This window comes from Arvicanthis niloticus, chromosome 27 (genome assembly GCF_011762505.2).
Source record: "Arvicanthis niloticus isolate mArvNil1 chromosome 27, mArvNil1.pat.X, whole genome shotgun sequence".
Classification (NCBI taxonomy): domain Eukaryota; kingdom Metazoa; phylum Chordata; class Mammalia; order Rodentia; family Muridae; genus Arvicanthis; species Arvicanthis niloticus.
In genome coordinates this window covers 21,447,311-21,474,624 of record NC_133435.1, presented here as the reverse complement: position 1 = coordinate 21,474,624, position 27,314 = coordinate 21,447,311, and the positions used below count along the sequence as shown (strand labels likewise).

The 27,314-nt window shown below is 45.2% G+C and overlaps 1 protein-coding gene across 1 annotated transcript in view; it reads left to right on the top strand.

Annotated features, from left to right (window-relative positions):
• Cds1 (CDP-diacylglycerol synthase 1) overlaps positions 1–27,314 on the top strand; it is a 63,337-nt gene extending 36,023 nt beyond the window's left edge. The window contains exons 5-13 of the mRNA XM_076926348.1: positions 747–886; positions 11,125–11,183; positions 13,100–13,182; positions 14,234–14,321; positions 16,740–16,808; positions 18,436–18,588; positions 19,933–20,052; positions 21,947–22,050; positions 24,782–27,314. Of these exons, the coding sequence (XP_076782463.1) occupies positions 747–886; positions 11,125–11,183; positions 13,100–13,182; positions 14,234–14,321; positions 16,740–16,808; positions 18,436–18,588; positions 19,933–20,052; positions 21,947–22,050; positions 24,782–24,911 (946 nt within the window). The 3' untranslated portion in view covers positions 24,912–27,314. The remainder of the gene's footprint in view (positions 1–746; positions 887–11,124; positions 11,184–13,099; positions 13,183–14,233; positions 14,322–16,739; positions 16,809–18,435; positions 18,589–19,932; positions 20,053–21,946; positions 22,051–24,781) is intronic.

The window sequence follows — 27,314 nt, the reverse complement described above, 5'->3', positions numbered from 1 at the left end:
TCTGTCAGTTCTCTTCATTCCTCATAAGAGATTTGGGAAATACACACACACACACACACACACGCACACACATACATTCATACACACACACACATACATACATACATACATACATACACATACATACATATATACATACATACACACATACATACATACATACACATAAGCACGCACACATGCACACACACAACTCTCACACACACACAAACACACACACATACACACATGAGCATACACACTAAGAATCACTTCTGGCATGGGGAAGAGCTGAGGAGGACACGAGGCCTGTGTAGGAGCAGAGCCAGGAGATGCACACCATCTCTTCCTCCTTTCCCTCTTCGCTCACTGTGGGGAGGTGGGGTTGTGTCCTCCAGTATTTGTTATTAAACCTGACCATTGAGCAGCTAGGAGATATTTTCATTATAAATTTAATGCTGTGTGTGTGTGTGTGTGTTTGTGTGTGTGCATGTATGCCCATGCCTGTTGTATTTTGCCGTTGCTGTTGCTGACACTATAGATTGAGTTAGACACATGAACTGCCTTTGGATTGCTGGGTGCGGTTGGCTGATAGGCTTAAAACTAAGTGCACCGTGAGAAACCGGCACTGTGGCGGGGCATGCTTTGGATGAATCACCTAACTGGATTTTGATTCTTAGTAGTGGCATTAAAATGCAGGGACTAATTTTGTCCCATTTGAGGGGGGCAGCATTTCCACACAGCAAGCTAATGGATTTAAATTCCAGGTACTTCCTGCTGTGCGTGAACTACTTCTTCTATGGAGAGACAGTGGCAGATTACTTCGCCACGTTTGTGCAGAGGGAGGAGCAGCTGCAGTTCCTCATTCGCTACCACAGGTTCATATCCTTCGCCCTCTACCTGGCAGGTAACTCAGGGTTGCTATGTACTGACTGCAGCTAACGGTCCCCTAGGCTAATGGTTGTGTAGGCTAACGGTTCCCTGGGCTATTTAAATGCATTTGTGTTGTTCCTGTTACATTTTATTCTGGGCTTTCCTCAAACTATTTCTCACGTATAAAGTTATTTATTCCATTGTGGTCTTAAGTAGCATTTACTTTCTAGTGGCAATTAAATAAAAATACATAATTATAGCATTCCATATTTTTGAGATTTTTCTTTTCAATTTATAGTTTTTAAAATCCTTTGAAACACAGAACATTTATTAATCAAATATAATTTATAGAGAAAATTTTACAAATATATATTTATAATATCCCTAGGGAATAATGCCTTCTTCTAGTTTAACCAGGTATTTTCTGGAGATGTTGTATTATGTGTGCAAGTTTGTTTACAGGCTGCTGGCCATCTTTTCGCTGCTTTAGATTGAAAGTCAGCTGTTTAAGGAGGAACTAGAACACACCGAGCACCGAGTTCTGCTCTGTTCTTAAGTGAGGCCTCTTGCTCCGTAACTGTCTGATACTAAGAGACGAGGATGTAGAACACAGCGTGGAAAGATGCCGGGGGCTTTGGAGAGTGGGGGCCCTTTTCTAAAGGGTTTTTCTCATTTTGAGTCAGCTTTTTTCCCCATCTAATCCTGTTTTCTGATTACCCCTCCCCCAATTTAAAGAGTTATTAATTGGGGGCTGGAGAGATGGCTCAGTGGCTGCTCTTGTCAAGGACCCTAGTTTGGTCCTCAGCACGCACATGGTGGCTCACAACTCTCCAGGGGACCCAGTACCTCTTCTGTTCACACATATCCATGCAGGCTAAACACTCACACACATAAAATCAAATAAATCTTTAAAGAGTTATTAATAATATATTTACAGAAGATGCATTCTTGGAAAGAGGCCCTAAAATCTCCGTTCTTTCCATCTGGACTTGGCTGGAAGGGGTGGAGGTTGTGAAGAGATGGCAGTGACACCTGTTGAAAGGTCCCCTTAAGGTTCTGTAGTGTGAGGCAGAGGCTGTTGGCCTGTTGGTGCACATCCATGCCACCATATCTCGTTTTCTCTCACCAGACAACAAGTGTGATTTCTTTGAATGAAGACTTGATTCCCAGGTGGAGTCTTTCCTTAGGAGAAAGGGTCTCAGTCTGCAGACCAGTGGCACTTCACCCTTGCAGTTTAAAAAGAGTCAGTGAAGTTAGCAGGAAAGACCTCTGTAGTGGCTTGTGGTTTCTCTGGGTTTGTTCATTTGTTTTGTTTATGGCTTCTGGTGTGGCTCAGACTGAGGGTCCCACATCTCGCAGAATGCCTTCTGTCACTACTCCTGACAGTTTTGCTTTGTTTCATGTTGTTACTATAATTACTTAGCAACATTAATGGTTAATTAAAGTATAAACCATTCATGCTATTTATTAGTTTTAAAAACTCAGTCTCTAGGGATTTGTAGTGTCAACAGTGTCCTCGCCTCAGCTCCCCCCATGTTGTTCTCTGTTTCTGTAAGTGATGCACCTACTTGTTTCCTTTTGGCCTCATTTGCTCTGATGTTGACTCGTTAAATCCCGTCTCATGTTCCATACGCCCAGGCCTTCCGGTCATCGTTTATGGCGCCTAACAGGTACCCAAGCCATGCTTTCCTGTTGAGCCAAATACCATCTCATTTCCGTTCCTATTTTTAAAAGATTTCTAGTTTACCTGTATGAGTGTTTTCCCCTAATGTATGGCTGCTCACTTCGTGTGTGCAGGGCCTGATGAGGACAGAAGAAGGCGTTGGACTCCCAGGAGCTGGAGTTAGAAATGGCTGTGATCTACCACATGGGTGCTGAGAAGCAAGCCAAGGTCCTCTGGAATAGCAGCCAGTGCTCTTACCCAACAAGCCATCCTTCCAGCCCTTCGTTCATTTTGAACTCTTTCCTTCTACTGAAGCAACTGCCCTACCTTCTTCCTCCCACACAGTTCAGCTTCACAGCCTTCCGTATTTTCTGTGGGCAAGCTCACATGTACTGTAATAGTCTGTGGTTTTGTTTTCAGATGTCCACACAAACGAGAGAGTGTGTCTCTTATATCTTTTACCTTGTTTTTTGGAGCTCTCTGGGTCCTTCCTGCTGTGGACCAGCTGCCCAGAGCCTCCCTGCCTTCGTGATTTACACTTTTCCCTGGTACCCCAGTCTTTTGGACATTACCCCTGCCTTGAAGAAGCAGGGCACCCAGTAGTGCCCTGTATGAGGTGCAGGGGATCATGCTTTGTGTTCCTGGAGTCTCTTCAGTCTATCTTCTTGGCTGATGGCATGATGGGGCTTGTGCCTGCCTCTAGCCCTTCGCTTGATGCTTCTGCCTCCACTGTCTGTGTTGCTTTAGGGAAGACACATAGTCGGCCCTGCTGTCTCAGATGATTTCCTTCTGCTCTCTGTTCTGCTTGGGCATCATCTTTGTTTCTTTCAGTGGCATTTCAGCAGCTGCCAGGATGAATGGGAATGAGCGTATGTGCACATAACCACCTTGACTTGGGCTGCATTCTTCCCGTGTCTTAATATAGCTCATCTGTGTCTCCGTTCTGTGGGCTGTCAGGGATTGCCAGGTTTTCTACCACAGGGCCTAGAGTCATTGGAGTCTAAGTATGGGAGGGCTGGATTTGTGCCGCTGCTGACCAGGGTCTGGTCTGTGCCTCTCCATAGGCTGCCTTCTGAATGGGAAGCATGCCAAAATCCTAAAAGTCTTCTTAAAGATAGGATGTTTTAAAAATACATATCTTATCTGCCCATAGTAAACATTCAGAAAAACAAGTGAGTATTCAGTGGAATCATCTCGATGCTGATGCTGGAGGACCTTACTTCCTGTCTCCAGAGGCTTACTGAAGTTACTCTAGAAACTTCCAGAGTATTGACGCCTGTGCGTGCCTGTCTTCCCTCAGCTACTTTGTTAGACAGAGAAGAGCAGATTATTCTTTAGTTTCCAGTTCCTGTACTTCAGGGCAGCTTTATACCGACACATCTAACCCCACTGTGTCTCCTGATCCGTAATTACATCAGAATGCCGCCACTTGCAGTCCAGTGGGCACAGAGTGAACATTGAAGGGGCTGCAGCTTCCTCACCTTCCTCCCTCTCCTCCCACTGTTGATGGCTGGAACTCAAGCTTGGAATAGCTTCTGTTGAGCAGAGACAGTGACCAGTTTTCTTGTTGATTCTGTTTATACATTTACGCAGACAGCTTCTCTCAACCAACTCCTTTTCAGTGACTGTTCTGTACAAGAAAGTTTTAGAATCTCATAAAATACAATTACTGCTGTTTCCTTGTCCCCCAGTGATGTACTGGTTTCTGCCACAGGTATATTTTACCACAAGTATTAGTAGGGTCACAGAAGCTTATCTGAAAGCCACCAGTCATTTTTTTTTTTTAAACACTGAAGTTCTTCCCAATGCTAGCGTCCTACGTGTGGCCACCAGGAGAGCATAGGGCAGTCAGCAGAAAAGTCCCACCCTGTGTGCAGAGCCTGTGAGCTTCAGGCCCTCCAGTCGACTGCGCAAATGCAAATGGGCAAGGATTAAAGGAAAGGCTGGGACCATAGACGCCTTGGAGAAGAGGTGACCAGTGGGCAGGTCTCTGCCATTCATCCCAGGACGAGGGACCAGCTAGCTGAGTTAGGGACAGAGCTGAGAGACAGTGGCATGTCTGAGCCTGGAAAGTACATACATGCATCTTGGGAATCTGTCATGTTCATGGAAAGGGTTTGCACTTCTCCCAGGGAAACCCCTGGGGGATTCCATACCAAGAGAAGATGAGAGCAAATCTGGGACTAAGTGAAAAATGGGTTGGGAGAGGTTGACAGGGAGACCTGAGGAGGCAGAGCCTGAATCTTGCAGGTTTATACTTGTCATAGAGGAGTATAATCCTTAACCAACCCTCTAATCCTTTCAAACAGTGCTGCTCCCTGGTGACTAAGCATTCCAATACAGGAGGCTGTCAAGTGTGGCCCTGTTAGGCTGGAGCACCAACTACGCCTCTCACTGTGTATGCCTCTCAGTAAATTCCCAGAGCTCTGTGCTGAGCTGTGTGTGCTGAATGACTGGAAGTCTGAGACTGCACATTCACACATGGTGCTTGTGAGTGCTAGTGTGTGTGTGTGTGTGTGTGTGTGTGTATGTATGTGTGCTGAATGACTGGAAGTCTGAGACTGTACACATTTATGCGCTGTGCTTATGAGTGCTAGTGTGTATGTGTGTGTGTGTGTTTGTGTGTGTGTGTGTCCGTGCTGAATGACTGGTGCTTGTGAGTGCTGTCGCCTCAGCCCCCCTGACTTGTTTGTTATCTTGTTGTGTGTCTACATTGTTAGCAGAACAGTAAGTCTGACTGACAGAGCAGGAGCAGGAGCAGGAGAGCAGGAGAGCAGGAGAGCAGGAGAGCAGGAGAGCAGGAGAGCAGGAGAGCAGGAGAGCAGGAGGAGAGCAGGAGAGCAGGAGAGCAGGAGAGCAGGAGGAGAGCAGGAGGAGAGCAGGAGAGCAGGAGAGCAGGAGAGCAGGAGAGCAGGAGAGCAGGAGAGCAGGAGAGCAGGAGAGCAGGAGAGCAGGAGAGCAGGAGAGCAGGAGAGCAGGAGAGCAGGAGAGCAGGAGAGCAGGAGAGCAGGAGAGCAGGAGAGCAGGAGAGCAGGAGAGCAGGAGAGCAGAGAGCAGGAGAGCAGGAGAGCAGGAGAGCAGGAGAGCAGGAGGACAGCAGGAGCAGGAGCAGGAGCGCCGGAGCAGGAGAGCCGGAGCAGGAGAGCCGGAGCAGGAGCAGGAGCAGGAGCAGGAGCAGGACTTTGGAACGGTGTGGGGATGTGGGAGGCACTGTGTTCACAGATGTGTACTGTTAGAGTGTGAAAGGGCGCTGTGAAAACGCTGGTTTTATTGCAGTGATCAGAGGACTTTGGAAAGTATGTTTTAGCTGATGTTATAATGAAAGAGAGCTGAGCTGTTTCACTGACATTACATTTTATTGGAATAGAATGTACGTATCTCTGGGTCTGTCCTCATCAGAGGCCATGAAATTCAATGACCTGCATCCTATCATACAAGGAGATTCACTGACTAGGGTCTGGAAGTCATTCTGACATTTAGTTAATCTTGTTACAAAGTGAATTTGACTGATAAGCAAATAAAAGAAGTCAGTGAGACCGGAAATAATATGGAAATAATATGGAGACCAGATTTGCATAACAATGAATACCTCACAGGCTTAGGGACTTGGATTTGGGCTGTTTAGGAATGAGAGTGAGCATGTAGTTGCAAGTCCTGTAATGACAGGTTCAGGTATTTAGGGTGTTGGACCCCAAAGGACATCACTAGCTACAGTCACGTGATCACTTTGAATACATTTATATGTGGTTGTTTGGTTTCTTTAAAATTCTTAACGTATTTGATCAGTATCCTTTGACAGCCATTCTTTTAAAACTCAAGGTAACAGGGCTGGTTTGCCTATTAGTTTCCCAGTTACCTACTTACTCTTTTACTTTTGTCTAAACAACTCAGCTGTGGCCAAGAATGTGAGTGAGCCCACCTAAGGCCTCTGAATGTATTTGAGAGGATCCCAGAAGGTTTTTTTGTTTTTTGTTTTTTGTTTTTTTTTTTTTTCCCTCAAGTAGCATAACCCAGCAGAGAGTGAGGAGTGAGTTAGCAAGTACCTCTTGCAAACCTAGACCCATCCACGTGGTTGTTAGGACTGAAGATGTCACACGTTTATTGAGTTGCTTAGTCACTAATAGTAAAATTTAAAACTGATTCATTGTTCTGTCTTCTATCTCTTCAGCGCTCTGGAATGCTTATGCCTGCCTAGCCTATTTTTTTTTTTTTTTTTTTTTTTGTATCTGTCTTTGCTGTAGATGCATCTCTGTCTGTTGGGACCTGGCTCTTGCTGGCCCCTACAGAGTGCTTGGGATGGGATATAGGATGCTCACCCTGCATCAGTCCCTGCATCAGCACCTCCAGCTCAGCCAGGGCAGCTATACTGAACTGAGAGCTGTTGCATCAGAGCTGCGCGTGCTGGGATAAAGCTCTGTTGCTGTGATAAAGCACTGATCAAAAGCAACCCGAGGAGAAAAGAGTTTATATTGGGTTTGCACTGTGTGGCCACAGGAGCCATCACTGAGGGAACACATAGTAGGAGTCTGGAGGCAAGAAATGAAGCCAAGACCATGGAGGAGGATGGCTTACTAGCTTGCTTCCATGATTTGCGTGGCTACTTTCTCATCCACCCCAGGACCTCTTGCCTAGGGGCATAACTACCCTCCCACAGTGATCATTAATCAGGAAAATGCCCCACAGAGGTATCCGCAAGCCGGTGTGAAGAAGGCAGTTCCTCAATTAAGTGACCCTCTTCCCTGGTAACTCTACTTTGTGTCAAGTTGACGAAATCCTAACTAGGCTTTCCAGGGAATACTGCTACTTGTAGTAATGTAGCAAAGCCTATGATTTTAATAGAAAACATAGCTACGTAAATATTGTTTGTTAAGAGAAAGGTGTGACTGTGGATCCGTTGTATAAAGTATATTTTCTCTAGAGTTATTAAGACATAAGGTGTACACAATCTTACTTTTTAAGCAGAAAATATTCACTCAGTCATGTAGTTGTGACTGTTGATTTCCATGTCTATTTTTAAAAGGAACACTTTTCTTTGAAAATACCTAGCTTTAGATGAACTTGCTGTCTTAGTCACTGTTCTGTCGCTGTGACAGGCAACATGAGCAAGGCAACTTTTATTTAATTAGGGGCTGGCTTATGGTTTCAGAGACCTAGTCCATTATGTCATGGCTGGTGGCTCAGTGGCCTGCGTGGCAAGGGAGCAGCAGCTGAGAACTTGATCCTTCTAATCCTTTCAATCAGTGCCCCTCCCTGGTGACTAAGCATTCAAATACAGGAGCCTGCGGGGAGGGCCACTCTTACTCAACCCGACAGTCCTTACACCTCCTTCCCTGACATTAGAGACTTGGGTGGTTCTGAGTTAGTTCTCTAGTGACTGTGGCCTGTAGGTGAAAATGAATTGCTAAGATTGTTCTGGATAAAATGTCAATTAGGGAAGTACAGAATGATTGTGCTGATCATTTTGTTTGGTGGGTTTCAGTGTGAGTGACTCACAGCCATGGGACTGAGAGGTGTGCTTGGGCAGAGAGGTAGGTCCAGTTCCGTGGACATGCAGCTTCAACTGTAGATCAGCAATGCACAAGACACAGAGGTCCCGTTACTACTTGAACTGCAAGCTCTCTCCACCTGCTCCACCTGGAGGTGTTTCAACTTTATTTCTGCTGTTGTGATAAAACCCCCTGGCAAAAAACAACTTTTGGGAGAAAATATTTATTTTAGCTCTCAATTCTAGGTCAGTCCATTGTTCTGAGGAAGTCAATACAGGAACTTGAAGCAGCTAGTCACACCTACAGTCAGGAGCAGAGAGAGAATGCGTGCCCCTCTGCTTGTGCTCAGCCTCCTCTCCACACCGTCCGTCCACTACCCAATCAACATAAGACAGCCCACAGGCGTACTCATGGGCCAGCCTGATCTAAGAAACTTCTGGGTCCTCTACTCAAGTGACTGTAGATTGTGTCAAGTTGACACAATTAAAGAAAGCCATTGTAGTTTATGGTCTTTGAGTGGAGCATTGTTACCAAAGTGGCATAAGGTTATTTAAACTGCATCATGCACGCACCCGTGTACCCACACACAAATACAGGCACAGACAAATGCATGCCCCCATGGGCCACATGATTTTCTTTGGCTTTGTCAAGGATCTTTAGTGTTACTTATCCTCTCCCTTTGTTTCCTTCCCACATCCCTCCCAAGGCAAGTTTCCCCTCCCCCCCAACCCCCACATGCTGCCCCAGCCCATTTTGCCCATCCCCCTCCATCATACCTGTGACCCAAAATCCCCCTCTCTGAGCTCCTTCTCCCCACCCCTCCTCACTTTCCTGGTTTCTGCAATTACTTCAGATGATATCCTCATATCTGAACACTGGAGCAGGGATCTGTAAGTAAAAGATCCTGTGGCGTTTGTCTTTCTGTGCATATGCAAAGGAGTGATCTAGGGTAGATCTGAATTTGGCTTTTTGAGAATTCTCCACACTGATTTCCAGAGTGACTGCACCAGTTTTCAGTTCTGCCAACAAGGAGTGGAGGCCCCTTTCCCACACGCTCACAGGCATTTGTTATGGGCTGTTTTCCTGGTCTTGGCCTTTCTGCCGGGGTAAGACGAAATCTCCAAGTGAGTTTAGTTGGCAGTTTAGTTGGCATTTTGCTGCTGGTGAGGGATGCTGAACACATTTGCAGATATCTCTTAGCCATTTTTATTTCTTTTGAGAACTCTCTGTTCAGATCCTTTGCTCAGTTTTTTAACTGGGTCATTTATTTTCTTGACCATTTTGTGAAATCTTGTAAATTCTGGATATTAGTCCTTTATTGGGTGAACAGTTGTCAAATATCCTGTCTTCTCTGCAGGCTTCCTCTTCACTTGACCGATTCTTTCCTTGATGTACCAAATGTTTAGTTTTGTGAGGTCCCACTCGTCAATTCTTGGCTTTAATACCTAGGCAAATGGAGTCCTTTTCAGAGTACGCCCCTTCACCCATCTCCTGTAGGTACTGCTGATTGTGTACCTTCTAGGAGTTTCAGCGTTTCAGGGTCCACACGGAGGTCTTTGATCCATTTCGAGTCGATTTTGCACAGTGTGATAGATGTGTCTCTAGTTTCATTCTTCTATATATAGATATCTATGAATTTGAGGAGGGAAGAGAGGGAAGGAAAGGAAAATAATAAATACACATTCATATAAAAAAGTCTCAGTAAAGAAATAAGGAAAACATAAATCTAGTTATCACAGCAGGAAAACTTGAAATGAGACTTTGATGTGCTTGGCAGCTGGAGCAGCATGGATTCCACATCCTTGGCCCCTCTTCTCACCCATGTTCTCTCTACCTCCACTCCTGAGTGTTGTGTCAGCCTTTGGACGTCTCTACCAAAGAGTATTTTCTTACCAGCCTCACACAGTCCTGTGAGCAGTTTACTCTACAGATGGCAGATAGGATGTAGGGACGGTGGCCCCCACCCACTGACAGATAGGAAGTAGGGATCGTGGTCAGTACCCACTGCCCTTATTCTGCCATAATCCTTACTTGTGGACATTTAAAATCAGTCTTCAAAAACTTGGTTTTCTGTCCCAGGAGAGGTGCACCCTGGGATATACAGGCCCATGTACTGAGTACAGAGATGTAAAAGCTAACATTTATCTAGTGTGGTGTAGATCGCTTGATGAAAACAGATTCACTCTGAACCCACTGCAGAACTCATGCAGCCTGTCCAGATTAGACTTTGCATTTTCAGGATGCACCTCTGCTAGAAACGCGTCTTTACAAGGTTGCAGTGTTCTGAGCAAGCCTCCAATTGTGTTAGTATACGATTAGGGAGTTGCACTGAATTGGGAAGTATGTCTTCATCATCATAAGTGTTGGCGACACCATCATAAACTCAAACACAGGGAGAGAAGAAATTACTTGAGAGCATTATACTGCATTTAAACTACTGGTGTGGGGCACGCCACGTTATTCTCTGTCTGAATCCTGCCACATGAGTTTCTATGGAACGGGATGACTTGAGGGCAGGAGCATCTAAACATTTCTTTTCATTCTGTGGTCTTCAGTTCTCATTTGTGTAGTGGAGATGATGGTAGGTAGCTCTGTCAAGGACACACTGGAACGATGGAGTTAATACATATGAAAGCCTAGACCAGAGCGAGGAACATACCGTGTTTAATGGGCATTAGCTGCCATAATAGTCGTAGACATTGGACATATTCTGTAATATCTCAATTGATTGACATCTTATGTGGTAGGATCTGCTAAACTGAAGATTGAAAATAGGGCCCCTCCCATACTAGGCAGACACTCTGCCACTGACCTACCAGCCTGCTCTTGGTATACTGATAATCTAAGATGTTTTTTAGCTTGAATATTAGAAGGGACTAATTCATTTACTTAATGTAGGAGATAGTGATTAAATTTTTTCCATGGAAAATGTCAGGCACTTTAGAGATTTCAAAATCATTCCTTTAGGAAACTCCTAAAACTGCTAAAGGAGAGGTAGTGTTGGGTTGAGTGATGGCTAAGGTGTGCTTGGATGGGATGCAGGAAGCTGGCTATGGGGGAGGGGATTCACGGAGTCTCATACTTGAGACAAACTCACACAACATGTCTTTTGTTCTTGATCAGGTTTCTGCATGTTTGTCCTGAGCTTGGTGAAGAAACATTACCGACTGCAGTTCTATATGGTACGTATCAGCAGCTTCCCAGAGCTGTTCTATATGGTGTATATCAGCAGCTTCCCACAGCTATACTATATGGTGTGTATCAGCAGCTTCTCATAGCAGTGTTCAAGCTCTTCCTGTACTTAAGAGAACAGAAATTAGCTAGTTAATGTCCTGCCTGAGCCTGGAGAATTTTTCAGGTTTTTTTTTCCTGTGTTCATTAGATAAAAAATACTGGAGTTAAAAGGGTTTTGAGAATTAAAACTTTCATCAGTTTTTAAAGTGTTACTGAAACATTCAAAAAAAATTTCAGAGACAAAAAAAAAAATGTAAATGGTATGTTTGAATTCACTAACAGTGGGAATTCCTCTCTGGGGCAGTTGCTCGAGCCTGGGAAGTATCTGCTGCGCGGTCTTGTGGCGGCTGACTTTGAATACCCACTGCAGACATGAGCATAGTGGCGGAGCGTGTGCCTTTTCGGGAGTTAAACTCAGCCACAGAGTCTCGCTGCCCTAAGATTCTTTGTCGGTGGAGAGAAGCAGTCTGTGCTTCCTAAGATCCGTCACTTTACACAGTGCGCTGCTTATTTTCCTAAAGCAGAGCTGCAAGTCTACGGCACTGAGGGCCACGACAAACCCAGGGTCAGCAAGGCTTGTTCAGGTTGGGCCATTCTTCCCACGTGGACTTTTCTTTAAGGAAACTTTCTACAAGTTATTATTGCTAAGAAGTTTGCAGTATTTCCTAAGTTTCAAATTTCAGGGCATCCTATAGTAAAATCCTTAACGAAACCTAAAAACAAGCAGGACAGATGGGAGATAGTGATATGTCCTCTTGGAAACTGACTCTAGGACCATTGGGAACAGCAGGTGCTATGCACCCGCAGGACCTTGTGTTTCTGCGCGGCCTGCTTGCATCCTATCGTGCTCTTGAAATCATTTTAGTTAATTATAAGACTTAACATAATCAAATCCTATGTAGTGACTAATGACAAGGAGAAACAGATCTATGCACTTGACCCATGTATCTATGGGGCTCCTGAATTTGTGGGTACAGGATTTACGGGCCATAGAGGACCAAGTATAAAATGTTGCCTATTGAGAAGAAAATGTATTTTGAGAATAAAATACTTGGTCCTTTTAAATGTTAAACAGAACAGAAGAAAACAAGTAACATAAAATACCTTGCTGAAATGAGAAATGACTTTTTAAGAGTCATTCAAATAATCTAAATTATTTGAATTCATAATTGCTAATCAAAATTTTCAGATGAATGCATAGAATTATGACTGCTTTTGGATCACACTTTGCCATAGTAATTGTGCTAAAAGTCACTGAAGTCGAAGTCGCTGTCTCTCAGGCTGAGGGCTGAGGGAGGGGTGTCCAGGAGGTACTGGGGGAAGGGCACAGGAGAGGGCTTTGAGAGGTTGAAATTGCATAATGTCATTGAACAGACATGACAAAGAGCCACTTTCAGCATGAGAAGATGGACCTTAAGGACAGCGAATCCAGAGAGCTTTAATCTTTTAAAGCTGGAAATAACTCTTTTCAAGGAAAGGTTGTCATAGGGAAGAAAGCCCCCTCTGTGTTCCCTGGAGTAGTCAGCTGCCAGAACCACTTCCACAGCAACTGTGGCTTCTCAGTCATCCACGTGCAGCGATCCACTCTGAGTTTTCAGAATGTAATAGTATACCTCACTGGTATTTGCGTTCCATTTATCTATAAATTACGCAGTTTTGCCCAAATGATTCTATGCACTTGGGGTTCTAGTAGGCGATACGAAGGGGTGGAATGTACTAACTGCACTTGTTTTGCTTGTATGACCTTATCTTACAAATCCTGATCAGAAGTCATGGCAGAAAATGTGTGTTTCAAAACTGCTCTTGCTCTTTGGCCGCCCGACGAGCTGCGTTGCTAACCCTTGTGTTGTTGGGCTATTAACAGTTCGCATGGACTCACGTCACTTTACTGATAACCGTCACTCAGTCACATCTTGTCATCCAAAATCTGTTTGAAGGCATGATATGGTAAGGGATTATGCTGTGTTATGCTGCGTTCTGTTTTTATGTCCTGCCTTTTAAACGCTAACACCGGGCAGTTGCTTCCCTGTTTCCTCTACAGTGGACCGCATGGTCCCGGTAAAATTACTGAATTTTACTTACTGTTTGACAGCTGAGCACAGATGCTTCATTAATGGCTGGAGTCCTTTAGTTCCACATGAAATGCAGAAAGTCTTTCTCAAGACCCAGTTACGTTTTCAGATGCTAACCAATCCCAGTGTTGATTTTTTTTTTTAAAGCAAAGGATGTTTTTTACACAGATTGTAAAAAAAAAAAATATGTGACAGTTGGCTTTCAGAAAGCAGGCTGGAGAAATGTCTTTTCTCTGGGTGACAGTTGGGTGGGAGGAACAGGGTTCTAAACTGCTGCTCACACAGCTGTGAGCTCCTCAGCACTGGGCTTTGCAGGTTCAGAAAGCATTTTTATTAATTCAAAGTTATCCAACTTAATAACTGTAAATGAGTGGAGTGGGGAGAGGCTTAACGGGCATCTGTGCACCCTCATGTACTGGAAGTTTGCCAGGATAGGTTTTACCCCCTGACAGTTTACCAAAATGTGCATGTGTCCTGTAAACATTTGCATTCCAGTTTTCAGACAGATGTCATGTAAAACCTTTCGACTGAGGGAGGAATGTTGCTTACATAAACAGGTTCCACAGAATTATCAGAGTTTGGCGGAGTCCTAGGCTAAGATAGGAAGAATTAAAATGAATGTTTTCCTGAAGGAGTTTGCATTAGGAGCTTGGTGTGAACGCACCACCTCATTCTCTGCCTGCACATGCGGCCTGTCCTGCATCCCACCACAGCAGTGCTAGGCAGTGCCTTCCTTAGCTGCGCTCTCAGTGTCTTGGGCTAGTGATAAAGTCTGCTGTTTTTCCTAGACCTTTGCCATGCACGGTGCTCTGCTCTGCCCACTGTGTGATCGAGAGGGGTTACCATGTGGGTTCACTCTGAGCTGTAAACCGGATCAGGGCCTGCTGTTAACCATGCACACCTCTCTCTCTGCTGATGTTTTAAAGGTTCCTTGTCCCCATATCCAGCGTCATCTGCAATGACATCACGGCTTACCTTTTTGGATTTTTTTTTGGAAGAACTCCTTTAATTAAGGTAATGGGAAATGTCAGAAGGGAGCCCTTCCCGTAGCCTTAGAGCCAAGGCCCTGGGATTGTTCGACCATTAGTGCTCCTGTACACTTGATTTGCACACAGCAGCTCACCGCAGGGCAGTGAGATAGATGCCTTCTACTCTGAGTTTGCTCTCCTGTGTTCAGCTGGATCCTCCGTGGGAGCCGGGCTCCATTGTCCTCTATTTCTGGCAGTTACCTCATCTTCCTGCTGGTTTCTCCTCCCCTGACCCTCGCTCAGTTCTTTACCCCATCCCAGCAGCCTCATGGCCAGCCTTGGCTCTGCTCGCTCAGCTATCCCTTCCTGCATTAAACTTCCTAAAAGAGTAAGGCACACATCTGTGTGCACAGAGACAGCCGAGGTCATTTAAAAATAAGACTGGAGGGGCTGAAGCAAACAGAAAGCTTAGGACAGGGAGGGACGCATCCTTGGACAGCCCTTTGCCTTGGACTTGGTTCTGCTTATTGACAGTGGAGGCAAAAACATGAATGAAATTATTCAGATCTCAGTTTTGGGACAAGAAAGAAACAAGTTTTTATGAAAAGCCCAAGCTTTTCCTAGTACTGATGTAATTAATTAATTAGTTAATTAGTTGATTAATTTTTGTTTTGTTTTTTGAGATAGGGTAGCTCTGGCTGTCCTAGAACTAACTCACTCTGTAGACCAGGCTGGTCTTGAACACGGAGATCTACCTGCCTCTGCCTCCTGAGCACTGGGACTAAAGGTGTGCACCGCTATTGCCTGGTTTAATTGTTTTTAAAGAACTTTGTATGTTGGGGCCTCCACAAGGAGTCAGTTTCCATCCAAGTGTTCAATAGGAGTCTCACAAATGTTTTCCTTGGCTGAGATGAAGGCAAGGTGGGAGGAACAGGGTTCTAAACTCTCAGCCAGCATGCGGTGAGGGAGACCGTGAGCTGTACAGGAGTCCCAGTGACTGGTTTTGAATACCTTTCAAGTGATTTTACCTAAGTACATTATTTGTACCATACACCCAGGAAGATGAGCAATTATCTGGTGATCTGCTATGAGTCGGCCGGAAGCATTCTTAAGTCATCAGCAGTTACTTTAAGTCCACTTGACGGCACTAATACAGACGCTGGATTACTCTGGGAGAAGGGATGTTGGTGCCTTCTCTGTGGCAGAATTGTTACCAGGGTTGTTAGGCTGCCAGCTAGTTTAGCTTTGAGGCATCCCAGCGTACAGGTTAACAACTCTACAAGGAGCTCAGGTAGCCTGGGCTGTGACCCGCTCCTTCCCTGAGAGTTAGCTCTGTCCCTGCGGGCCTCCTTGACACAGCCATTTTAATTCTTACCTTCCATGGGCAGCTCTGGGCATTTAGGACTACATACCCAAGTCTTTTCTCCTCACACTTCCAAGTTCACGATTTACCTCCAGGTTTTCCTCCCTGAATGTCTTGTCGACTGGGAAACGAGAGCCACACTGAAACATACCCAGGGTCTATTCTTAGAAGCACAATCTGTTCCTTCCTCTCTAAAGGTAGATGTAGATCATGTGGGATGTGTGTGTGTGTGTGTGTGTGTGTGTGCACTAGCGCATGCATGCACACATGCACACACACACACTAAATTTGGGCTGTTGAGTATTTCATTTTGGAAGGAACTCTCATATACGTTGCATATTAGGACTGAGATGAACATGCGAGTACCAGTTTGTAATCTTAGCACTCGAGAGGCTGAGGCAGGAGGATTGCAAACTCTAGACCAGAATGGGCTACATTGTGGGACCCTGTCCCCCTAACCTACCTGCCCCGAACAAGACAATCTGGAGTGTTACGGTGCCTGGGCCCTGTTGTACTCCTTCTGTCCTTTCATCAGGAACAGGGAAGCACTGGTGGCATGTACTGGGGTGACTAACAACCTTATTCCAAGAGGAGCATGCAAGCCATGAGAAAATGATTTCAGTATTGAATGTACAGCCCCCTGAAAAACAAAAAAGAGAAAGGACTTGAGGCCATTTAACAGGATGAATAGACATTGATAAATACATCACACGTGTTAAATGCTCCTCAAGACACTTGCTCAGGTAAATCACCACCATACAGTGAGCAACTGGAGTTTTAAATCATTGGAATAAGAGAAGAGGGAAGGTCAGACACTCAAGAGGCAGACACAGATAGATCTCTATGCATTTGAGACTAGCCTAGTGTACAGAGCAAGTTCAAGGACAGTCAGGACTCTGTTTCAAAGAAACCCTGCTCGAAAAACCAGAGGGGGGGAGGTGAGAGGGGGAGAGAGAGGAGAGAAAGAGAGGAGAGGAGTAGAGAAAAGGAGAAAAGAGTGATGTCCAGGGCATTGATTGGGGGAACTCATAGAGGCCCTTGTGTTCTCAGGGTTGCATGTGTACTAACCCTGCCCCACCCCATCTTTCTTGGCCTCTATAGCTCTCTCCTAAGAAGACCTGGGAAGGATTCATTGGCGGTTTCTTCTCCACAGTCATATTTGGATTCGTTGTGAGTTTTATTAGGATTTTAGTTGTTTTTATGCTCTGAAAACCCATGCTAGATTTTAGCCTTTTCTAAACCTACAAAATCACAAAATGCTACTAATATTTTTATTAAAACTTACTAAGTAGGTGCCCATAGTCTGTCATTGTCTGTGTTTTGATTAGGGTGGTCTTCTCTGATAGCCCCCTGTCTGCTGCCTAAAGAGCTTTCTTTGATGGGAGGTGAGAGCCACATTTACCTGTGAGTATAAGGACAGGCTGACACCTCACTAACAACACATCAACAGTTCAACCCTTACAGCTTAGACTCAGGGACATCACTGAGGGTGGAAGTGGTGGCGGCGAGATTGTTAGAGCCAGAAGACCAAGTGTCTGCTATAAGACCCTGTCAGATTTGAGTCTAGTCCCTGAAAATTGATATAAGTTGATATCAAGTTGATATAAAATATCACATCCAAACACTGTAATTACAACAACATGAAGCTTTGGGAGGGTAAATCTGTAAGTACCTGGAAAAAGTGACATTGTCTTGTATGGGGAAGCTATTTAATTCGTAGACAGAATCCATTCTCAATGAAGATTCTAGTAACATTTGGGAAAATCAGAGAAGATTTGAGGTAGAACATTAGTAATCATTGATACTGAAGAGCCTAGCAAAGGTTTACGCATCGAAAGTGAAATACCAAGTTAGATAAGACTGTAAGAGTTTGATATTTAGAAATATGGTATGGAGAGCCCCATCACTGGAAGAAGTAAAGAGCTAGCCCTTAAAACATAACATACAGCCAGGTAAGAAACTGGTTTGTTTGGCGGCAAGGCAGGTTTCCATTCCTAGCATCATATTTGAATTTTGCTATTCTTGAGCAGAGCAGGGTGAGTGGCTGGAGGAAACCAAAGGTAACCTTTTGTTTAGCAACATAAATGTACAAGAAGATGTTTTATTATCTCCCATTTCCATGGCTGAGGACAGCTAATTTGAAAAACTGTCCTGGGAGTCCTGGGTGGGTAAGAGACAGTGGCACCTTTCACCTGCACTGCTGGTAACTGTATGCTTAGTGACTTTGTATCAGCTGGTTTGTATTAGTGTGAGCCTGTGTGGAGCAAGGCCCCTGCACACCCTTGTCTTTATAACTCACTCCCTTACTGCACTCTCCCAGCCCCTGCTAAGACTTACTGTGTAGACTTTTAAAAGTAAGGTCTTGGGTGGACAAGCTGCCTCCTCAGGTAAGGGCAGTAGCTCTGCAGATCCTAGAGACACCAGTTTGCTCCCCAGAGTCCACATGAAAGGTGAAGGAGGACACTGACTCCACAGGGCTGTCCTGGGGCACGCACACATCATGCACACACACTTCAGCAGGAAGAAGATACACTGGAGAGCAAGATTCCCTCTAGTGCTCTTTTAAGACTGCAGTAGCCCCGCCCCTTCTTAGGCTGAATGAGATCTCACTGCTATCAAAAAGTCTTGCATTCTCTGAAGGTCTTTGAAGGCCTTTCCTGGGACCATCCTGACCTAACTTTGTAAACACGTAGCCATGTGCTAATGCAAAGGCATCCTGGCATCTGGCTCTTGCCTTCGTGACACATGGTTTCCTTTTTCTTGGGCATTGTCTCATGAATCTTGCTTTGTTCTTCAGGCTGCCTATGTGTTGTCCAAGTACCAGTACTTTGTGTGCCCGGTGGAATACCGAAGCGATGTCAACTCCTTTGTGACAGAATGTGAACCCTCAGAACTGTTCCAGCTTCAGAATTATTCCCTCCCTCCATTCCTACAGACAGTGCTAAGGCGGGTAAGAAAAATGTCCTGTTAACATGATTAGAGCAGTCGTTCCCAATTGAGCTGCCATTTCAAAGTGAAGTTCTGATTCTTTTTTTATAAAAGATAGAGAGGTGAATTATATGTTTATCGTTTTCTTAAATGTCATCACATGGGCGTTAACATTTCAGGGAATTTGTGTGTTTGTATATTAGGAATTTATTTGCATAATGATTTAAATACTGATAGCCATTTAGTTTAGCTTGTGTTGTCTAAATGTTTTAAAATATTTAAAAATAAATTTAAAAAATTTTACAAATAAGTTCCAGTTTTTACGTGGGAAGAGGAAACCTCAGCTGACGGGTCACGTCCGTCAGATTGTCCTATGGGACATCTGTGGGACATCTTTATTGCTGACTGACTAGGAGGGCTCGTGATGTGGATTGCGCACATTTTTCTCCACACCCATGCATACTCACTCTCACATGCTTGAGCTGGAACAAGCCTTCAGTTTGGAGCCATGCTGTTGCTTTGAAAACAGATCTGAAATTTTGTGGGTCACCATAGCCATCATATGCTGCTCTCAGTTCAGTCACTTAAGGGGGAAAAGAACCTTCAACTTCAGTAATTTGACTGAAGTTCTGTTTGGGTGATTTCCCCATGTTGTCTGGGATCATTCATGCTCATTTTGACAGGCTTCATTTCCTTTGAGACAGGGTCTTCTTACCAAGTAGCCCAGGCTAGCCTTCAACTCAAGGTATTCCTGTGTCAGCCCCTAGAGTGCAGGCACACACCACTAGTTCTTGATAGTATTCTTTTTGAAAGAATTATTTATTTATTTTGTGTATATGAGTATGCACTGTCACACAACAGAAGAGGCATCAGATCCCATTACAGATGGTTGTGAGCCACCATGTGGTTGCTGGGAAATGAACTCAGGACCTCTGATAGAGCAATCAGTGCTCATAACTGCTGAGCCATCTCTCCAGCCCCCCTTGATAGTATTTTAAGATACTTATTTCTGCGTGATTCCATAGCTTTCAACCTAGTTTTGGTGAGAAAGACAACTTTTTATTATTTTCATCATTTGAAATTAAATTGTTATAAAATATAAGATTAAAATAAGTCCCATAAGAGCCAAGAACTATTGCCAGAAAAGCAACAAACGTTGGCGTGAACCCAAGTGTAGGCCTTCCACACAGCGGAGCTAGAATTCCACAGTTGTACCAGGTGTGACAGGGAGGCAGCCTTCAAAGCTTGAGACGTCAACAAAATTGTGGCCTACCTTGACTTCCCGAGTCCACTGAGGTTCCTGGGTTCTGAGGCAGGAGTGAGTGCAGGGTTAACGCACAGGTCCTCTCTGCTTCCTTCTCCTCAGGAGACGGTGAGCTTGTACCCCTTCCAGATCCACAGCATCGCCCTTTCGACGTTCGCATCACTGATTGGCCCATTTGGAGGTTTCTTTGCCAGTGGATTCAAAAGAGCTTTCAAAATCAAGGTGTGTTTTTACATTCTTCGCTAAGTCGTTGTACGCATAATTAGGAGCTATATTATACTGTTATTGAGATGTCGTCCACAAGCCCCTGGGAAATCACACCATCCCTGGAATCTGTTTTAGCCTCACAGATGTGCTGCCTGGCTGGGTTGAGTGTATCTCCTTTTGGTAGTTTTGGCTATGCCATATTTGTTCATTTGGAAGTGTGTTAGCCTCTTCTGGAAATGGAATGCCCCCTCATTGCTTGTGTGAGCGCAGCCCTGCCATTTCGAGATGTCAGTCTCTCCTGAAGGACTCTGCAGTGGAGCCTTTGGAGGGGGAGCTCTCCTCCTGCTGCCTGGAGGGTTTCCAGACTAGGTGGTGCCGGGCTTTGAAGACCATTCTTTACCACTGCATTTCCTCTCTAACTGCTGCATGACGCTTGCCGCATAGACATGCCCATGAATGTCTCAATAAAACTTTGTTGATACGATATGGTTGTGGGCTGGATTTGGTTTGTGGGATCTGGTGGGCTGATTCTGGTCCAGAAACTCACAGTTGTCCAGTCCCTATGCTTTAGAAGAGCTGGGTCATCTAAAATGATGTCATCTCAGTCATCCATCCTTACTATGTTAAGGTGGTATTGGCCCATGCCCTTACCATGTTAAGGTGGAATTGGCTCATTTGGCTAGCGTGGCTGTTGAAAATGAGGTCAGGGAAGGTAGCTCTGAGGAGCTGTCCTTGGGGCTGAGATCTGATGAGGATGAGTCTTACAGAGAAGCCTGAAGAAGACAGTTAAAACAAGTGCAAGAAGGGGTGACTTGTCGAGTGCAAAGGGGGTCGCTTATCAAGTGCAAGGAGCGGGTGACTTGTCAAAGTGGGGAGCAAGGACAGAGCAGCTGTGTTAGAGAAGGGTTGAGAACACAGTGTCTGGAAACCTGACCACACAGGGAAAGAAATGAGCTCAGGGAGCTTCTGAACCTACAAGGTCCCTGGCCTCAAGATGCTCCCTCCCTCGAATAGAAGGTGGGAGGCAGTCCAGTCTGTGGTGACAACTGAGGCTCCATGAGGTGACTTCCTTTAAGAGTGGGTTCGGGCTCTGTGGCTGCCCCATGCTTCAGTGAACAGAGTCAGAGGAAATGAGTTGGCAAAAATTAGTCACAGAGCTTCTCAGTAACTGTTTTAAATGGAGAACAGGTATTTAGAACGCCATTCTAAAAATGTCTCTGAGGGTCTCACTGAAGGAAGAGGTTTTCTTTTCCTGTCTGAAGGTTCAACTGCTGTTGTGCCCCAGTGTGCTGGAAGAGCCTCAGTCATCTCTGTTCCCTGGGGTTCAGGCAGCAATGCCTCTGCAGAGTGAGTTTGGGGAAGCCTTGTTACCATTACTGCCTCTGTAGGCTACTAAGTGATGGATGGTCTCAGTGAGCCAGCTGCTTTGCTTTTGTTTTTACCTCAGTGCTTGAAAAAGACTGTTTATCACTGGAGTGTTCCAGAGCAAGAGCCTTTGGATAAGCCTGAGTCAGAACCGTGTGAGCACATGTGAAGCCCCAGGGCAGCTCTCACACAGCCCGTGGCCAGCCCGTGGCCATGCAGAGCAGAGGTGCTCACGGAATAGAGAGGGGTAGTTGGCAGATCTTCTATTTAAATTGTTATTAATGAGAAAAAGTCTGAGGCTTAATTAATATTTAGTGTTATTTCAACACTGTGGGCCAGTTCAGAAATCATTAAACTAAGTGGAGATTTGAAAAAAAAAAAAAAAACATTTTAATCTGTTGGTTGTATTCTAATTTGTTTGTATTTGTTGGGAAAATGAATAGTAAAGTTGTTTTCCTTATAAGGCGTAGTATAACTGTGATAAACATTAATATAACAGAATTTGGTATGGATGATTTTTCTGCTCGTTTGTGTGTTTCTGCAGGATTTTGCAAACACTATTCCTGGACACGGTGGGATCATGGACAGGTTTGACTGTCAGTACTTGATGGCGACGTTCGTGCACGTGTACATCACCAGTTTCATCAGGTGCTCCCATTAACACAGAGCCAAAGACGTTTCACGGCATGATTCCTTCGAGGTCCCACTAGTTTAACAGTCTCTGTCAATAGTCATTTATAATGTCAAGATAATGCAATCATAGCTCTACATAGTAGGGTTCACTCTCCATTGTTTTTAAAGCGTTTGAGCAGCCTAAAGGTAGTCTACACTGTGACTGTTAGCAGGACTCCATTAAAAGACCCAATAAAAAGATCCACGTGCCTTATGCTGGGTTCAAAAATCCGAGCAGTGTGCATTTCTTACCTGTGGGCATTCCCTCACTGAATTAAGGAGAAGACAGTTCATTCAGCCTAGCTATTGAGTGTCTGTGATACATCACAAGACGTTCTAGGCATGAATATAGCAGATGATAAGGCAAGCAAACCCCTGTCCTCAGCACTTCCCGCAGAGGGACGGGAGGGTCTGCAGAGAGTAATAACAAAGTGATTTGATGGGTTCAGGAGCCATGGCAAAAATGAAGCAGGTGAGAGATTGTCACTTTCTGTGTAAGGGAGGGCAGGAGAAAGTGGCCTCTCAGTGAGTGGTTGCTTGCTATCCCTGAGTGTCAATGTAGGTAACATGGGAAAGCCGTGAGGAGTGACTTGGTGACTTGATGTCCATGGTCTCCACTGGGGTCCAGAATGCCTTGGAAACTATGTTTTCATCAGTCATTTAGAGAGATTTACATTTATAAATAGACAATTAAAATACGTGTCCATAGCAGTGTAGGAATTTCTGTGTCAATCTCTTGGTGGCGGGAGGTCTCACAATTCCCCAGCTGTGTTCAGCTTTTCAAAGAGTGAAGACTCCTTACCCTCTGTGTGCCACATCTCTCCTCCCTCGCAGATTCATACTCTCCTTTCTTCCCTTGTTTACACTTTTAAAGTTTAATTTGTTCTCTTTCTAGCTTTTAAAGATAAGGTCCAAGCCGGGATTTTCAGCCCTCTTAGCTAAAACTGCAGACTTCCTCTGGAACACACTGTCCTCTCATCCTGTACACAGCAGTATGCACATTTTCCAGTTCCGGCCCCACCATCTTCTTTGGCTCACTGGCTTTTAGACATATATTGATTGATTGCCAAACAAATCAGGACTTTCTGTTCCTCTCCCCTTACTGATCTTCACCTTAGTTCCAGTGTGATTGAAGGAAGCATTTTGTGCTGTGCTGTTAAGTTTTGAAGCTTGTGTCATGGCCCACCAAGCTGGGCCGTAGTTTGAGTGGACTCTGGCTGTGAGGAGCGCATGGCCACAGGTCCCTGCCAGCTTGCCTCGAGACATGGAGGCGACCCACAGGATGGCTGCCCCATGCTACTGTGCAGCCACAAAGGTTTTCAGAGGAAATTGTGCCTCTGTTCATCCCATTGTGGCGGTAACTCCACAGAAGACATTGCTTCATTGCTGGCAGCTCTATTTTATTTATTTATTTCTATCTATCTATCATCTATCTATCTATCTATCTATCTATCTATCTATCTATCTATTTCTGGGAGTTTTATTTTCTATTGCAGTTCTATTTTAAAAGTTTGTATTATGAATCATTTACTTACCTGTTCTTAGTGTGAGTTACCCTCCACAGTTCACATGTGGGATTTTCCAGTTAGATCTCACCATTGTTCACACACTCTTTCACAAGTATGCACACACGCACTCCTCTGCAAGTGCACTGGGGAAGGTTTAATGACAATCATCATACACAAAGATTTTAAGGTGGTAAGTTTTGGTGCTTTTTTGTTTTGTGTGTGTGTGTGTGTGTGTGTGTGTGTGTGTGTGTGTGTGTGTGTGTGTTTGAAACTCTGTATCCCAGACTGACCTGGAATTCACAGTAATTCTTCTGCCTCAGCATGTGCAGTGCTTGAGCATACAGTTGTGAGCTACCATGTCTGTGTGACTTCATAAAGCAGTGTTTTAGAATTGTACATACACGAATGTGTTGGGCTCTTCAGCCAGCCTGTGGGAAATTGGGTTCCCAAGACTGCAAAAGAATTAGCAGAAGCCAGGGGGCATGTGTGGGGATCCTGCCTGGAGCTCTCCAGCTCTTCACACCCGATGGGTTGCTCAGTGCAGGGCTGGTGCAGGGTCTTAGAAGAGTAAGTCGGGAGAGACGTGACGGGCTGCGGCACTGCCCGGCGGCCACGCACTTGCTCCCCCGACTCCTTCCTCCTGAGTGGACTGCTGTCGCAGGTGAACTAAGGCCAGGGCTTGCTGCTTGCTTCTTGGTCTCCCTAAGACTTAGAAGAAGGCCCTGACACCTCTGGTCCATCCCAGGTAGGGCTTTGGTGGAGGACTTTTGTGTTTTTTGTTTTTGTTTTTGTTTTGTTTCTCAGGTGAACGATCATAGTTCCCTGAGGGTATTTCTTCAACAAAGTACCTTACATGGCCTACAAATCTCCCTGAAGCTAACATTTTAAGTTTCTTCATGTGCCTCCTTTTGGTTGGTCCTGTGCCTGATGCTCTGAAGGTTTCTATCAAGTTGTTCTTGAAAGAATGTCTGTAGGCCTTAGCTTTGTTTCCTCCATGCAGTCTCTCCATGCATCTCAAGGCGTAGTCGTTCTGACTCTCTGCTCCCCTCTCGTGAGCAGTGGACACTCCCAGTGTGACTTCGTGGGAGCTGTTCTGTAAACGCGGCTGCTCAGCACTCTAAGAGTGGGTTTTCAGGAGCAGGTGCTCACTTAGCTTCTGCGCAGACGGTGTGACTGGGCCTTCTCTGCTTTGTCACCAGGGGTCCGAATCCCAGCAAAGTGCTCCAGCAGCTGTTAGTGCTTCAACCTGAACAGCAGTTAAATATCTACAGAACCCTGAAGATCCATCTCACCGAGAAAGGCATCCTGCAGCCCACCTTGAAGGTGTAGCGGCCCTGCGAGGCCGGACTGCTGAGGAGGAGCTTGCAGAAACTGCTCTGACTGAAGTCGTGCACTGAGCCATCCTGGGCTAAAAACTTGGTAGATTTGGGTTTTGCAGATATGAATGTTTTTTTCTCTGAAATTACTGTGAATATTTAACAAACACATGATGTAACATGAGGGTGGAGCAGTCGCCCACCCGGGAAAGATTCTGTACTTTTCTAAGATGTATTTTTCAATGTTAAGTTCTCTGCCCTCACTGGCCAGGTTCCATGATTTAGGAGACTTGCATTTTAAGGAGTTGAACACTATCATCACCTGAGGCTCTCCTAGGGTTGCGCCTGGCAGTGTGATCTCTTGCACAAACATTGACCTTTGCACTGGCAACTGCCCCTTTGTAGCTGGATGCTCTGCAGGCACCGTGGGAAGCGAGGTCTCAGGCTTCCTCCTCTGATGATCTCAAGCATTTCTGAGGGGCTGAGTTAGATTAAAAAAGAAAGAAAAAGAGCAATTGTCCACTTTTTTCTCTTTTCTTTTTGTTTGTTTGTTTATGGTACTGGGGATAGAACCCAGGGTCTGGTACACACCAGGCAAGTGCCCCACTCCTGGGCTCTGCTCCAGCTGGACCACCTGCTTTCAGAGAGATAGTCATCTGCCAAGTGGAAACACCCTGGTTTTAAGTAGTTTCAAAATTCAGAAGCTAGACACTGAAACTTACACCATTATTGATTTGTTTAAAAAGAAGTTATCAGGATCCATTTCTGATGAAACTTTTGGAGAAGCACCTGACCGACTTCCCAAGAGCCTCAGAGTGGGTCCTACATGAGGAACGCAGCATGAGGCTCCACCAAAAATACCTCCCCAGCGATGGTAGTCCGTGAGTTGGGGCGGCGGCTGAGCGGCAGCCTCCAGTGAGGCACTGCATGGCAGACCCGGACCTGCCTCTCTGTTCACCACACCAGGAAAGAGGACAGTTTCCCCTAAAGGGCCTGTCACATTGTACTTCCTGTCATGTCATGAAACCCAAGAATAAAAATCAAGCAGAAACAATAGCCATGAAGCAGAAAAGCACACGAATGCCAAGCCTTCCGCAGGTGGGGCAGGACACTGAGCAGACCATAGGAGCTCCTGCTGCTGCGTGCTCTGCAGCCATACAGAACCAAAAGTCACAGTCACCCACAGAGATGACCTACTTCTCCCAACTTCAGCACCCAGAGTGCGAGAAATGGAAACACTGTAAAGGATAATTTGGTAATGAAAAGAGTAAATATTTTTGATTAAATTAGAAATAAATTTCAGTTATGACACATTTCCTTCCCACTGTAGATGTACCTGGGTTCTGAGAATAAGCCCACAGCCATCACAAGGTTTCTGCATATATGCGAGAGCAGGGTGGACGCTGTGCTCCTTAGTCCCGAGAACCCCATTGTTGGCCCCCAGGTGACCCCAGGCTATGTTCAGCCCACATCCTCTGCATACAACCCAGTGGAAGCCCGGGAAGCGCTGCCACATTAGGTGACCCCCCTCTCAATCGGGCCACGTGGGAGCTGATGTCAGCGTCCCCTGCTTTTGTTTGTCCCACGCCGTGCCCCAGACGTTGACAATAAATGAGTCGCAGGAACCAAAGAAACAGGGGTGATAGGACCATGTCCCAAGAACGGGGCAGTGTGTAAAGATAAAGGATGCTTGAGGAGAAGGTGGCTTTTCCTTACCTACCATGTTGTCATGGTGAGGGGTTGTGAGGCATAATTATGAGAGCATTACTTAATGCACGTATTAAAAATCAATATTCTTCTAAACAAAGGATGAAACCAGGACTATTTGGGGTTACAGTAAAAGCTTTCTCAAATAGATTTTTAGAGCTGGGTGTACGTTATGCCACATAAAAACAAGCGAGCACTTTAACAACGCTCTAGAGATGAACACTTCAGCATACGTTATAGCGTGTATATTAGAGTGGACTATGCTTTAGCAAACAGTCATCATGAGAGTCAGACTCTGATCAGAGTTACATTTGCACTGGAAGAGGCTTCATCCAATGGAGTGATGTGGTGGACGAATGACAACCAGGAAGGCCCTCCACAGCGGTGACCGTCGATAGAAAATCGCCATTGGAACTGCTGCTTGACTTGTTAGCCATGGGATAGTGATGTCTGAGAGTGGGCTGTTCACCTGCGTTTTCCTTGTGGTTTCTCACAGACAGTTGCTGTCTGAGATTAAAGACTGCACCCCCTGTCATCCCTCTCCTCCTTTGCACTTTGAACAGATGTCATGGCAACACTTGGTTTGATGAAAGGTCGTGATGCTATGTATTTACTGTACAGGGTGAGAGTTTATGATATGTGTCAATCAGTTCTCTGAATCTTTTTACTGAAACTGGGATAGAAAAATAAAAATTCAATGGTATTTTTA